Genomic DNA, 16,302 nt, shown 5'->3' with positions numbered 1-16,302 from the left:
AACTGACGAGTGAGTGAGAGCAGCTGAGACAGATTGAATACAGGTGAGTGTAAAACTGAGAACCAAACAGGGGAACTGAGGACAACTACAGGTGAGGAGGTGGAACTAGAAACTAAAATGAACTGAGGTAAGACAAAACTAATAGTACAGACAAATACAAGAATTACACCAAAGATATGCCACCAGAGGAGCAAAAAGGTCAAGCAGGAATAGAGACTCCCAAATGGAGAATAAATGCGAAACAAACCAACTCAAAACACTAGGAACACAAACGAGAAAACCAAATACAGAAATACAAACGCAGAAAAATCGAGAGTAGAAACACAAATCCAAACAAAGAAAAACCTACAAACCCTAACAATACTACCCAGTGTTGAGCTGGATCAAGCCACTGTCAGTGTAACAGAAATGAGTAGAAATAAAGAGGTCTCGTCTTAAAACAAGGATACAAACCTGGGTTTAAATATCTTTTGGGGTTATTGTTAACTCTAGCTGGCAAATAACGGAACTAATTCAGTATGGCTGAACCAGAAAGAAAAGTGAGGAGTCCTGCCAACACAAGCTAACGTCAACTAGCCTTGTGTCACATTTTGTGTTTCCAGTTTGTCTCAAGTTGTCGCTACTGTTTGTCCTTGGTTTACAAATCGCAGCACCCAGAGTTTGTGTAAGTATGAGTGGAGAGATGGATAAGGGAAAAGAGAAACCTTGCATGTGGTTATTGTGAGATTGTATGTCCGTGTGTGTTGGGGAGGGGATGGGTCATTTGCCTGTCCCCATTGAACCATATGCCAAGGGCCATTAAAGCCTTTGTGCTGCTGGACATTGGAGGGAAGCCAGCCATTGGCCCAGGGAAGAAAACCCGGATGGGTGGAGGGTCTGTGAAGGTGGGTGTCAAAGGCACGATCGTTAGGAGGAAAATCAAAAAGCCATCAGACTTGTTTGTGGGAGACGACTGTGCTGCCCAACAGGAAGGGCGGAATTAAGAATCTGGTGTCGGTACTTGATCGACTGAAAGTATTGACTGAGCTTTATGCTATTTTGAGCTTGCAATATTTGTAGTATATAGAAACCAAAACAAAATAATTACTTTTAATCTGTTTTGTTGGTAAAAAATAGTTTTTCTTGTTTGGAACTGTGGGATAAAATGGCTGTGAACACACAGAGGTAACCACATGAACCATAAGTGTTACTGATGCACCTCTGGAGATGGCAAGTGCACCTGAGTGTAAAAAGAACAAAACATAAAATAATAAAAACAATCGAATGCTTAATCAGATTCATCAACCTCTTTAAATATATTAGAGATGGGGAATATGTGACCATAGCTTCCTGCTGCACTGATTCAGGGTGGTATCCTACTCCACACAGTTACATTCTCATACCCTGAAAATGTGTTAAGATGGAAGATCTCATCAATAGTATGCATCCTGCAGCAGCTAGTTTTCAGTCAGGTGACCAGATGTCAATCCAATGGGTTCCACACACTTAATGCTCAGTATTCCAGTGCTTCGAGTGCACTTTGTCCAAAATAACAAGGGAATGAAGAAAGGGTTTTATTTTTCTTGTTTGAAGTGTGCGACAGATCAAGTCTGTGACTGTATCAACAGGCTTCCTTTTATCTCTCACTTTCTCCCCTTCCTTGTGTGAACCAGCACCAGGCCTTCAAGCAACTTCTAGATCTCTGAAGAGGCCACATTAAAAAAAAAAAAAGGGCCCAAAGACAAGATCTGAGACATCTGTGGGGGTTTTCCATTGGATCCTCCCCTAACACATCTCCTCCTCACTGTACTGAGCTATTCAACACTGACCCCCCCTTCCTTTGGACACCCTGAGAGCTCTGTGCTCTGTTGTCTCTTTCTCTCACAAGCTTGGCCTGAAGTCTGCTATCTCTCTTGCTGTTTGTCTTTTGCATGACAATTATTCTCCCAAGTCCATGGGCCAGGACAATGCTTGTGTGGCTGGAGTTTGATGTCTTTTAAGCCATTGACCAGGCTCTTGTGGTCTCCCCCAGGTTATTTGGTCCTGATCACTGAGGTCCTTTTTAAAGTGTAACCTGCTAAGAGCTGATCTCAGAAGGTTCAGTGTATAGATTGGCCCTGAGACAAGTATGAGGTGTAAACAAAACTCTGCATTTATCCTATTCTTGTTTTTTTTTATTATTAAGTTTTCACATTCCACAATTTCTTGTATTTAATCAAGGTCTTTAGCAGTATTACTTATTCATGAGAAGCCAGGACCGAAGAAAATAGGACATTTGGACAATAGGAAAGATGATTCAGTTATTTCTTCACCTGAGGAGACATTCCAGACGGCTTGATAATTGCATCTGCAGACACCTTGGTCTTAAGACCAGTTTTGAACCTTTAGGCCACATGAGAGTGGATGCCAAGGTAGGACCAGAGCGAAACTCCAGCCTGGTGTTTGTTTCAGATGACAGAGGGAGGGGGGAGGTGGTCGGTGTGGGGCGGAATCAAAGGGTTGTGACTTATTGTTCTAATGTGAAAAGGAGCTAATGGCCGACCATCGCAACTCGGGATCTGAAATCCACGGGGTGCCCCGGGGCCAAGACGTACAATAGCACCCCCCCTCCCTTCCCGCAGTGCGTCTTCCTGCCGCAATCTGCGGCCAACGATTCGCGCTGGGGGAGCACATCTGCACCGGTGCTCCGGCCATCAAGGCCTCTGAATGACGATCAGGGGTCAATGGGAGACGTTCACCTGAATGAATCAATGATCTCAGTATAGCCAACTATAGCAGCCCAAATCTCTATAGTGGGAAACTTACGCGAACATTCAGATGTACATCTTAACAGAGCCACACGGGCAATAGGACATGCTTCACTTGATATGACCTACAACATATCAAAAGTACAAAAAGTTAAAAGCCCCGATTTATAAACATATGGTATTAAGTTGCTGAGAAAACTACAACAGACTAAAAAAAATTTCTCCCCACATTTCCGAAAACGAGGTCTCCACAACAAGCTCATTTCTAACTATTCGTGCAACTTTTCGTGTTCACCCCAAGCATGTCTGTGTTTCTTTTACCATATAGCACTCTTGCATTGCTTCTAAAGTAGCAATCAAAATTGCTTGTTTCTATCTGCCATCTTTTAATTTCAAAACGTTGGTAAATCCACGAGGCGAACCCGTTTCTCCCTATTTAGACGCTGCCCGATTAAGATAATGAAATGATCGTTATTCTGAATTACAATGTTCTGTTTTTTTAATGGATGGTTTCAGACCAAGTTGAAGCCTCGTCGATAGGGATTTTAATATCAAAGACATCTCCTTAAAGAGGAATAATTTAAACAAACGCAGCATTATAATTCAAGAGTGAGGTGAGCAATTTACAGTGCTAATATATGGATTTACAGAGGTGGCCCGTGCCTATTTTGCATTGTAAATATGTCTTTATAATGGTTTATTGACTCAATAATTATCAATGTTATCCACTGAATCAACGTTAAATGCACAAAATATGGAAGGTCTGCTGCAAAATGTCTTAAAGTTTAAATGAAAACACGCCCATTACTGTGGGAAGAATCAAGGTCATTCACAAATTCACCATCAGCTGTGCGCAATTGTCTGCGTCAACCAATGAGCGAAGAGATGGGGCAACCTCCAACACCCACAGCTGTGATTGGGAAAACCTGCGGAGGCCGCACAAGGGATGAACATTTGAGCTTGAAGGTGAGTTGAGAGTTGCTGGTGGGATTCATGGAGTAGGCCGTTGTGGTTGCACCAATACGGCAGCGGAGGTCTTCTTGTTTGCGGTTTATTTGAAGGATTTTTTTGTTTTTCCAGTTGCTGGTTAATTTTCTCTTCAATGATTTGATTTGAGCCGAAACGAATGAGTACGTTAAAAACCCACTATCTCTTTTAAAAATCAGAACAATCTTTATAGGTGCGCTTGTTAACAGGGTTTCACATCCTTGGAAGGATGTCTGAAAGATCCCAGAGCCCAGATTGCCAAAGCCGCCCTTATGATTTCAGCCGGGCTAACCCTTGTAGCCAGGTTTTGGATCAGGAAAGTTTAGGCAACGCTTCTTCATTCCAGCTTTCCCATGGTGTTTTTCCGGACCCCAGCCTGCTTTACAACAAAACCGCTTATGGTGGAATCACGCCCGCGTCCGCACAGAGTTTTTTTCCATTTCCACCCAGTGCCAGTGATTTCAGGGGATCCGATCTGCAGGGTGGAGAGTTTGGGCAACCAAAGCATTGGTATCCCTTTGCTGCGCCAGAGTACACCGGCCAGGTACCCGGCGTAACTGCAACAGCCCAACCTACGAACCTGAGTCCCCAAATCGCAGAGACCCGGGAGCAAATCAAGTTGCCCGAAATAAAAACTGAGAAGGACACTGGTGATGACTACTCAACGGAGACTAAGATTCAGCAGTACCCGACGCCGCCAGCCTCCGCAGCGATGCCCCACGGCGTCTTCTATTCTGCTGCCTGGAACCCGTCCTTCTGGCCCGGGATCACCCACATCCCTCCCCCGGCTAGCAATAATCAAATTCCATCTGCATCATTGGCATCTTCCCCGTCTATGTCCCCTTCACCCCCGGGCAACGGGATTCCAGGCAGCGCGTTTTTCAGCGTGAACGCAAGCCAGTCTACCACCGAGCCTCAAACGCAGAACCCGACCTCTTCCACGCGGAGTACTGGGTCCTCGAGTGGAGGCTGCAGCGATTCCGAGGAGGTAAGAGTCAATAGCCTACTCCATATTTTCAAGTTGAACTAAAGTCTTTGCCCGTATTAGAAACTATGTCAGACTAAAGTAAGGGATCTATCAAAGGATTCAACGAGTCTTGAATATAAGGTCCCAGTGAGATGTTTTATTTGATGTTTGCTGTTTCATAGGAGAATCTTTCCACTGAGGAACTGGAGCAGTTTGCCAAGGAACTGAAACACAAAAGGATTACTTTGGGTTTTACCCAGGCAGATGTTGGCCTTGCTCTGGGTAACCTATATGGTAGGCCACCATACTGACTTTGGGATTGTTTTGAACTGTACCTATACAAGATGTGGTTCCTGAGTCTTTGTATCTTAGAAGTTTCCTATTCTTAGTTTAATCTGACTTTATGTGCAAATCTGGACTATTTAGTCATTATGCCAATTTTGAATGTCAATTCCTGTTAGACATGGCAGCAACAATGTAGGCACTATGGGGACTTTCTTGAAACTTTCATCAAATTATAATTTGATGTGTAGAAGGTCACACCACCAACTATGTAGTGTGCCCCCCCCCCCCCCTCCCCACCAAGTGACAACTGTCTTTCTTGCATTCCTCATAAGTTCTTCTTGTGTACATATAGGTAAGATGTTCAGCCAGACAACCATATGCCGCTTTGAGGCTCTGCAGCTTAGCTTTAAGAACATGTGCAAGCTGAAGCCCCTTCTGCAACGATGGCTGGATGAGGCAGAAACCTCTGAAAATCCTCAAGATGTAAGTGTGTAACATCTGCCACCTAGTTTGCAACACAACAGCTCCAACTTGATGGTGCTGATCTTTTCAGACCTACAGTAGCTCAACTTCCTGCTGAGCCAACCTGAATGTAGCCATCTGCTCTTGTAAAACGCCACCTAGTGGCATAATTTGAACCCCAACTTTTCATCATGTATATCAAGTGGCATAGCCATGCACCCAGGACACAACCAGTGTAATATTATAATCAACATTTGTGAACCCATACTAATGTTTATGCTTTCTTAGATGTACAAGATTGAGCGAGTTTTTGTGGACACCAGGAAGAGGAAGCGGAGGACCAGTCTCGAAGGAGCAGTTCGCTCAGCACTGGAGTCCTATTTTATCAAGTGTCCTAAGCCCAATACACAAGAGATCACACACATCTCAGATGACCTGGGCCTGGAAAGAGATGTAAGAGTCCCAGATTAAGTAGTTTTTCCTCTAAGGGTTGTAAAGTTGGTTGCATTCTTCAGTAACAAATTCTATTCTTGGCAGGTTGTGCGTGTTTGGTTCTGCAATCGAAGACAGAAAGGAAAGCGTCTGGCCTTGCCGCTGGATGAGGAGAGTGACGGGCAGTACTTTGAACAAAGTCCTTCTCCGCTCAACATGGCCCCTTCCCCCATCCCCAGTCAAGGCTACCCAACGTCCAGCTACCCTGGAGCACCACCACCCACACTCTACATGCCACCACTTCACAGGCCTGATGTCCTGAAACAAGCCCTGCACCCCGGACTGATTAGTCACCTAACAGGATAAACTGGTGGGTAGTCCCTCCCAGACCATAAATCACCATCCCAAGCCTACATCTAACCCCAGTCAAACTGGAAATGAGATTTTAATCCAGTAACTTGATCAACCAATAACCCTCATGGATCATGGGGAAAGAACCATTCCAAATGAAATGTGGGGTGGAACAAAGAAGCGTCTTATTTCTGTTGTGATGATGAAAATGAAGTACCATGAGCCACCTTTTGGCATGACCTACAACTTCACACCAACTGCTTTGACTTCAAAAAACCAACACTGAAGGAAATTGAATGTACCTGTTTGTGTTGTTGCATTGTTTAAGTTATTCCTAGGCTTTAATCATTGCAGCTTTAGGCCAAAGATTGTGCTTCAGCATACTACCCAAAAGTATAGTGACAATGAGGTTACAAGTGCCCACAGAGGGGTGGGGGGTTGTGTAGTTTAGCTTAATTCAGGTAGCAGATCGCTGTCGGGCTAACCAGGGGAATGGGTTATTTGGGTTATCAAAGGAAACCATGTAACTGCCTCCTTTTTATATATTGTCAGTTGGGTCAATATTTGTGCAATACTTGTCCACCATCTGTAGCGCCCCCCTTATTCTTTTTTTGGCTGAAGTGGGGTTAAAAAAAAAAGTCAAATGTGTCCTCCCATTTTATTTTTGCACACTTACTTTGCAGTGTTAAGTCTTGTCTTCAAACTTTTTAGCTTATGGTTTTTTTTAATTGGAATCTTTTTTTTTTTTAAGTGAGGATTAAGACTAAAGGAAAGATCTCTAATAGGCGTCAGTTTGTGGTAATGTAAAGCAAAAATGTATTACTTGTCATTTTTGGGATGTCTTTAAAATGGATGAAAGACAACTGAGTGCTCAGTGAGTTGTATTTTAAAGTTCCATTATACTTTTAACTTTTTCTAGTTGAAATGTTGAATATTCGCACCCCACACATGCAATATTTCATATTAATTTGTTTAAAGATGAAGCTAATCTTCAATTACTCTGTTCTGTGTCTGTTTCCAGTTTTAAGTGAATATCATATGCTGATCTTGCTCCCTGCATTTGTTGGTGATCTGAATATCTGCTGTGGGTGTGGTCAGCTGCTGCTCCAGCTATTCATTTTTAATGTGACATTGAGATTGTAAATTTGATAATATATTAATGTGACATCAATGTTTTCACTGAGCACCTGAAACCTGTGCGCATCAATTTTTGCTTTTCAAATGTCTGTTCACGCAGGTTCCTGAATTATTGCCCTCTATTTCAGTAAATCTTTCTACGTCATATCAAAACTTCCTCATACTGCCCATTATTTGTCGCGAGAACTACTGAGGCCATCCGTGCTGTGCAGAAGACTGGAGAACTGAACTGATACATGCAGCATATCAGTGAACTGTGCTGTTCTCTTTCAGGTCACAACAAATAATTTTGTGGTAATCTCTTTTTTTATTTATTTTTTTTATCTGGCATAGAAAACCATGCAGTAGTCTTAAACTAAAACTTATGACATAACATCAAAACAAAATTGTTGGAAAATATGAATCCATATCAAATTTATTTCAAGAGATTTTTGCATAGATCAACTGGATTAGTGAAATATGGTTTAAATATTGGATTTATATATATATATATATATATATATATATACAGTTGATTGAGATGATGGGTTTCATAACTTGTCAGAACTGGGCTGCAGTTTTGCATCATTTCACATTTCTGTCCTATGCTAAGTGAGGTGACAGCACTGTCATTGCAGAGATGACGTGTCATCCCTTCAGAGTTTGGTGTGACAGCTTACCTATTCTGGAAAAACTGCTGTCATCAAACAAAGTAAGTGGATACACCATCTATTATAGGCTTCACCTTCTGATGCTACCTCTCAACCAACATTTCTGATATTTTCAATCTAATGAAATTCCACTTATGCTGTTCAAACATTTTCAGAGGACAGAGTTAGAAAAGAGGCTTTACATGAAGTGATGAACAAAGAGCCTTCGATAAGATGAAAACTAATCTAAAAGAAGAAAAAAAAAACTTTTCAGAAGGTCAAATGAACCTACTTAAGATGTACTTAGCTAGGGAAAGATCAACAACTCTTGCAGTCACAAAAAATGCCTAAAAATAAATCTCTTCACAGCTACATGTCCTTTAATACACACAAGTCAAAGAGTAATTCTTTCCAGAGCTTTATGCTTGCTTCAAAATACCAAATTAATTAAAAATCCATTGTTGGTTGATATAGACATTATCCATTATTGAATTAAAATGCATGCTTTAATGTTCAGTTATTAGATGCACAGCACACAGCTGGTTACATAGATTTGCATTTGACAATCACACACGGTAGAGGATATCACCCCCCCCCCCCCCCCCCCCCCCCCCCAACACCCACACCCACACAAACTGAGAAAAAAAGCCTACCCACTAACAATTGATGTGTGTACTTTCAGCATAGAGCAAAATAACTCAAGTACTTTATTCAAGTATTTTATTTCAGTTAAATTATAATTGGTATCAATTTATACGTTCATGAAAGACAAAATTAGACACTGCTCAAACTGTCTTAAACCAGTTTGAGCCATATTCCTCAACACTACAATTCAAGTGGTACATTTTCGGAGCGACAGACACGTCTGCCCGTAATCACACCGGAAAAGGTTCTTCTGGCTGTGCTGTCAGTCTGTCTCTGGGCCTTGTCATGTCTTTTCACACCACTACATTGTGAGTTCTTAAGCTCAATCGTGGCAAACTCCTGGTTTCTACCTTAGAGTTGGCAAACTTGAGCTAGTGGCTAGATATATCTCAGAACTGGTATCTACGTCAGTTCCTATTCAGGGCTTGAACTTTTATTGATATGCTAATGTTGGGTTGGGTCACTGACAAAGCTAACACCAACAATACAGGTTTAGTTTTAGATTATTTAATATTTATTTGGAGTCAAGCAGGTTCATTCAACCAAAATGATAACAGTTAATTATATATTCATTAGGATTTTCCTTCTAACTCTTAAATCCAGGTTTATAAAGCAGATGATGATTACTTACTAAATAACTAAATGGGAGATACTCTCAGTGAAAAACTAGGCAATGAGTACTTCAGAATGGTCTGCAAATAAATCTTACCCTGATGTTTTTCAGGCATCTCATTCCTAATTCTCACCCAGATACTGAGCAGCTCAGAACTATTTACTGATCACTCTTACATTAGTTGCTTATTTTATTGCCCTTTCGTGTAAAAAGAAGCATCATGAATCTCATACTGTCTAAACACTGTTTATAATGGACTGTACCGTGATAAGTGTGTTTTTATAAATCGTTATTGTATTCCGTTTGTGTATTATGTATGAACTAATTACCACTGATTATGCATTGTTTTGAAATTACAACAATGTGTAGAAAACAAAATACTTGAAGAATACATAATGTGGAGAATTTGGTAAGGTTATCAGCAAATGTCACAAAAAGGGCAAATAACCTTTTGAACATGGGAGCAAAACCACCAACAAAACATTGATCTTATTGATCTTATCCCAGGCCTCTAAATCTGAATAAATCTTATGTTGAGGTATTGTGCTCTCCTGTGAGCAGTTCTTACACAAGCTTTCCCTCCAGTCATTGCAAAGTTTCAAATATCAAATATTGGAAATATTGGTTTGCCTTTTATCACAAGCAGACACAGTTTCCCAAGGTCCCAAGTTACAGTGTAAGAAATAATGTCAAAACTACTCACAGATATAGTACAGCTAAATAACATATCCACCAGCTTATTAGGGTGCAGTGAGATCCACTTGACTCCTCTCTGACCCTCTCGTCCTCAGGAACTGCCTTTTGAGATCTGTAGAGCTAAACAGACCTTGTAAGAGAAAGCTTAAAGTAAACAGCATGAAAGTTCAAACCACAAGTGAAACTGAGAGATATCTATCCATCTCTCTTAACGTGTGGAAACACAAACTGTTAACATGGCTGTTGGCCATATAACATCACTGAGAACTCCCATCATAATTCCTCTGTCACATAGCAGTTCCACAAACTCTGGACTTCACTGTCTCTGTCTCCAGAGACAGTGAAGTCTTATTTTATTTCAGCTTTTAATGCGTAACATAAAGAATTTCTGTTTATATGGGTAAATGGTAAATGGACTTGTACTTGTATAGCGCTTTTCTAGTCTAACTGACCACTCGAAGCTGATGTTAATGTTGATGTATGAGCAAAAGCATCACAACTTAAATAAACTGGATAAACCTTTAGAGTGTTGTAGTTCTTCCAGCAAATCTGAATAGCTCAATGGTGACATATTTTAATTTCTATGGGGCCCAAAACAAAATGCCAGGATTGTTTTTGGTTTTGTTTAAAGTTTTTGAGTTGATGGTGACTTCCGAACTTCCAAATATAGGTCCTCATGACATATTTAACTGTGTTATTTTTATTCAACAAAATTTAGATGCAACAACAAGATGCTATTACTCTAGCATCTATTGAATATTGTGGTGGCAGTGATTTGTCTTCACTTCACCATCATTTACTGTTTCTGTGTCATTTCAAATATAGTTAAACATCATACTCAGTTATTTATCATTACTTTGGGATTGCATCATTATTAAGTCCTATTTCTATCAATTTATTGAGCAAAGTGATGCATAATACTTATAAGCAAGTAGCTGATTTGCTGCTTTAAATAACAATTCATTACCATTTAGTCCTCCAACTTGAATTTTCTAGATAGTACTCATGAAGGGGTATTAACTGTCAGGTTGCTCTTGATTATTTACATGTTTTGTTAGCAGTACTGTCATTATGACATTTCTACAACAAAAATGGCAGAAAAGGCACAAATAACTATCTTAAAATTCAACAGCGTGCAGGAAATAAAGGGAATGACACTCACTAAATAGGAGATAAACTATTTCTTCAGCTTTACACTCATGTCAGTGATTACCTTTTTATTGTTGTGTTTTACCAAGTAAATAAGGGGCTCCTTGAAACATTTAACTCAGGAACAAGAAATTAACAAAGACTACCATTTGCAGTGTAATATGTAACCATCAGATCATCCATCCATCCATCCATTTTCTATACCGTCAATCCGTCAGTCGGGTAGCGGATGGGCTGGAGCCTATCCCAGCAGTCATTGGGCGAAAGGCGGGGTACACCCTGGACAGGTCGCCAGTCCATCACAGCCATCAGATTATATCGTTACAATTTGAGTTTACTTCAGTTTCTCAGTTTAATCAGTTTTAAGTTCAACCAATGAAAGTTTACAGTCCTATCAGCACAGCAGTGAAGAAGTTCTTTAATGTGTTGGGCTAGGCAAAGAAGATAACATCCAGTACAGGGGTTTGTATCAGGAAGTGCATGGTATATGTGGTGTGCTGCAAACGCCTGCACAGAGAAATCCATTCTGTACTGTCAAACCTTACTGTGTTAACAATGCTATCTCTCATAAAAGTATGGCAGGTTCTAGCTTAAGCCAGATTAGGGTGGAAGAACTAAAGTTGTCTTCATTTACACTCAGCTACTGCCACATTTTGTTACTTGATTGATATGGAAGGCAATGTCCATTATTGTGGGAACCATCTATGCAATCAGTAATCACAATAAATGCAGCCGGATATATGAGCAATTCAAGCCATACACAAGTTGTGGTAGTGCAGAAATTAAAAGGAATAAAGATGTAACCCATCAACTCTAAATGTACAGAAAATTAATTTTAGTAGAGCATTCGATGGAGCTCGAGCTTATTTGGTCAGCTCGTTTGTTTGTTTACATTTCAGAGTTTCCTGTCCCAAGTTACCACAGTCACGTACACAGTCCAATATGTTCAGTCACTGTTTGAATGAACAGTTAAACAAAACATGATTTAATTTAACTTTATTCATCTCAAGTGACAATCTTGAAAGCTGATTCCTAAAAACAGACAAATATGTCCTATTTTCTGTTGGCACCCCTTAAACAAAATCAAGTCTGCAAGTGTTTTCTACTGCCTTCCAGATTTGATGTGCACTTTACAATCTAGTAGATTCTTATATTAAAAAAAATACAGACATTCAACATGCATGTGGTCTTTTTTAACCCCTTACTTGTTTTATAATTAATAGAGTACATATAAAAACATAAATCCAACCAACTCTCTGTAAAAGCGTGTGTTACATGAAAAATAATTACAATGATGAGCCAATATTTGGGATTTTTCCACTGATAAGGTTAATCTTTGTCCAACTTTTAATCCAGTTTGTGTTATGCATTTTCAAGTTTTTGACATGACAAAGGCTTCAAAAAGGCTTGACTATGACTGAATACCCTTTCCCCCTCATTCAGTGAATAGGATGTAGAAATATGCTAATCAAGTCCTGACACATCTACATCCACCAGCGGATGACACTGCCGAGTCTGTCTTCTTCACTCTGCAATACTGACTCTGCTGTGCTACAAAATGGCTGGTTTTAATACTGAAGTAACTCATGAAACAGGGCAGCATGGTGGTGTTGTGGTTAAAACATGCATCAAGTGGTGGTTCTAAATTTATCCTAGAAGTGAGTTTGGTTGTTGCTTTGCTGTTCATATTTGTAGTGGCCCTGTCAGGAGTATACCCTGCTTCTGACTGGATGGCAGCTGGAATAGACTCCAGCTCCCCTGTGATCCTGATTGGATGAAGCACGTATGGAAAGGATGATCCACTCTTAAGAGGAACAAGGGAATGCTCAATCATACTAGGTCTCATGCAAGTGAAAGTATTAGAATGGCAATGTATTCATTTTTTCATTGCTTTCAAAAACAGGGACCTTTTTAGGTGAGGTGAGATGAGAGGGAGCAAAGAGGTGTCTTATGACATGGGATCAGTTTGACGTTTAGAGACAAGTTTAATGCTGTAGAGAATTCCCTGGCTTTTGGACATGAGGGACCTTAATCCAATCTTTTACTGGACTGGATCCACAATCTTCTTCTGATCTTGGCAACAAGCTGTGTTCCCCTTAACATTTTAGACTATTTCCAACAATATTTTCAGGTGATTGATACATTTTTTTGGCAGAGCACAACTGCCAAACAAACTGTGTTGAGTAACGCTTTCTGTCCCCAAGTTGCACATGCACCTCTGTGATGACATTGTACAGAAACCCAGCTATAGTGAGTTGGCCATTTTGTTGTGCTTTTCAAAATGTCAACTGAAACTTTTCATTCACTATATCATTCGCATAAAAAATGGAGTACAAAAGCTGTACACAAGAATGGTAGAAATAGACCATCATTCATTGCTCCCCGGGGGCCAGTGACAGTATTTTAAGGCTAGCTAGCTCTAGCTGTCGCTAACAATCACAGCCCATTATTGTAATTATTGGGAACTGTGTAAAATGCCTGATTAGCAAATTCCTGAGACATCTCAGTTATGAAGTGGTTAGTCTCTTTTTCTGCCTGACAAGCTGAAATTATATGTAATGTATGTGAGTGTGTGTGTGAGTAAACGAGTTGGCAATTCAAACACAGCTTCCAAGTTTGACTCATCATATACAGCAAATGGAGCAAAAATCCATTGTAGTTAGTCCAAAGTGACGTACTAAGCTTCACAGACAAGGCTGTTTTCAACACAAATGAACCTAAAATGAAATGCTTCAATTGCCTCAGATGTACACAGTTAAGCAGGTTTTTGATAACTGAAAGAGGAAGCAGAGAAACAGTCAGTGGTGTGCTCTGCTACTGCAGCACTACTTTATCAAATTTCCTGAACCCATCACCGTGGAGATTGCGCACATCTCCGGCCCTGGAGAGAGTAATTAACTTATATTCCCATTTAAGAATTGTGTAATTGGTTTCCATCTTCACTGACTAAACCTATTCTTGGCTGGTGGTACTTGTTTGGTTCTGCAACCAAAGACAGAAAAGAAGATGTCTGACAAATATTACACTTGATCAAATGCAGCATGTAAGCTACTTTACTGTGGTTCAAAATAAAGGAGCTTTCACAATAGTTCAGAAGTGAAATAAAGTTCAGAGGTGGAGTGCTGTGTCAACTGCATTCAATGTCAAAATCACTCACATACCAGGTTTTCGCAAGTCTGATAGACTTGCCACATTACAAATGAAATACATAGATAGGCCTACATCTACCCATTATGTGTTTAGTCTCTTCTATGTTTACAATACAATATGTATTTTCTTTCAATGTACTCACAAGTTTAACATTTTCAGTATTTTTTTAAATTCATTGTCTCTTATACAGCGAAGGTGACAAAATCTACCATTTCAAAACACTGTGGTGACATGTTCTCAGCATCCTCAGTGTAAGCGACGCTTGTGATGCACTAAGAGTTATTGTACTACAATAACCAGGTTTCTTTCTGGGTGTTGATTGTAAGCCAAATCTTAGGTTTTAAATTTATGTTGTTGTCTTGAGTATACTATGAGAGTGCAATCAGAATTTTAATCTCCAATTATGGGTTATACATGTGCCACTAGTGAGATTGTAAACAGAATGTGATTTGATGCAGGGTTGACAACAATTAGATATATGGAAACACTAAAACCTGTCTGCATTAAGCCCAACTGTCATTTCTATTTTTTTCTTCTTTTTTTCCATGTTTGTACATGCAATCTAATGAATTATGTTCATTTTAATCATGTGCATCTTTCCACAAGTAAATTACGCTGTTGTGCTTTTATAGTTTTTATAATGAGGCTGCTGTGAGACCGGCACAGCTTGTAACTGGTAGAGAAAAAAATGAAGCATGACAGGGGAAGTGAAATGACAAATATTACACAGCTGTAGAAAATATGACTACCTAAAGATATTCAACTCTTGTTGAGCCTTGTTTACATCACAATCAGCTCATGGTATTCATGATGACAAGACAGACAGTATATATCAAGTGTAACTCTATTTTTATTTAAGTCATCATGGACAGAACAAAGGTTATACAGCACAACAGTATATAGATAAAATCAAATACAGAACTTGCTTTTACAGAACAACTGCAGAACTTGTGTTAAGGTCAAGATGACAGGCATAAGAAAGCATTTCATAAGATAATAATAATTGCAGCCTCCTCTTGGGTTCTTAAAGTAGTATTAAAGTATTATAAAAGCCTTGACCAGAATACATACTAAATCATCACTATGCATGCTGTAATGGATGTACTTCAATAAAATGAGGAAAGCATCAACATACATGCCTCTGTTCATAAGTTACAAACCATGGTTGCCTTCAGTTTAGAGCTAAAAAGATGGATTTATCTTTTTTGGCGACAGCATACTAAATCAAGTTATCTTATGATGGTAGATTTATTAAGCAAACACACCGACACTGATCTTTGCAGAGAGATCACTTCTACCATTGTAATCACATTTCCCAAAATAGTTTAAAGTTATTCTAAACTTTGAGAGATCGATCGGCCAGATACATAAACGATGCATATATACAAGAAGAACAGGAAGAACGTGTGGTGAAAATGTGTGCACCCCGTGCATTTCTCAGACGGTGTGAACACATTTTTCAAGAATGCAATCCTGATATGAGGTGGGCACAGAAAATGGGGCCACATAATTGACTGTGAAGCAAAACTGACAAAATCACGGAACTTCCTTAGTATGATCAGAATCAGTATGATAGTGATTTTTTTTTCTTCCAGATTTTATATTCCCATTGACAATTTTCATAATATACTTATATTAACAGTGATTGTAAATAACAGCAGCTTCAAAGAGGTTTTTACAAAGAAAAAAAATATTTATGTATATATATATATATATATATATAGGTCAGGATTGTCTTATAGGCTTCCATATGACTATAAGAAAACTATACAGATACCATGCATCTATTCATCTGTGTCTCCTCCTGATCATCTCCACAAAGAACATATACTGTACGGGTTATGCTTTCATCTGTTGCAGATAAAACAGGAATTGTTGATCCTTCACCATTAGGGATGGTAATTGTTAAGAATTTAGCAATTATGGTTACATTATCGATATTGCTTAGATTAGATTTCCTTTATTGTCCCACAATGGGGATATTCACACGTTACAGCAGCAAGCAAGTATATAGTACAAATGTCTTTGGTTGCAGTAACACTTTAAATTCAAGTATGCACCAACATGTTAATC

The 16,302-nt window shown here is 39.5% G+C and overlaps 1 protein-coding gene across 1 annotated transcript; it reads left to right on the top strand.

The window, feature by feature from the left end:
• The first annotated feature begins 3,942 nt into the window (after positions 1–3,942).
• On the top strand, positions 3,943–6,625 carry pou5f3 (POU domain, class 5, transcription factor 3). Its single transcript, XM_072371824.1, has 5 exons — positions 3,943–4,701; positions 4,863–4,974; positions 5,318–5,448; positions 5,716–5,880; positions 5,965–6,625. The coding sequence occupies exons 1-5, from the start codon at positions 3,943–3,945 to the stop codon at positions 6,223–6,225; spliced, it is 1,428 nt and encodes a 475-aa protein (XP_072227925.1). The 3' UTR covers positions 6,226–6,625.
• Positions 6,626–16,302: the final 9,677 nt, after the last annotated feature.

The sequence above is a fragment of the Leuresthes tenuis genome, unplaced genomic scaffold (assembly GCF_036924035.1).
Source record: "Leuresthes tenuis unplaced genomic scaffold, fLeuTen1.0.hap1 SCAF_19, whole genome shotgun sequence".
NCBI lineage: Eukaryota > Metazoa > Chordata > Actinopteri > Atheriniformes > Atherinopsidae > Leuresthes > Leuresthes tenuis.
This window is presented reverse-complemented; position numbering and strand designations above follow the sequence as displayed.

Coding starts and splice junctions, on each gene's coding strand:
- pou5f3 (XM_072371824.1), top strand. CDS start 3,943: ATGTCTGAAAGATCCCAGAGCCCAGATTGCCAAAGCCGCCCTTATGAT. Junction 4,975..5,317: donor TGCTCTGGGTAACCTATATG/GTAGGCCACCAT, acceptor GTGTACATATAG/GTAAGATGTTCAGCCAGACA. Junction 5,881..5,964: donor ACCTGGGCCTGGAAAGAGAT/GTAAGAGTCCCA, acceptor TATTCTTGGCAG/GTTGTGCGTGTTTGGTTCTG.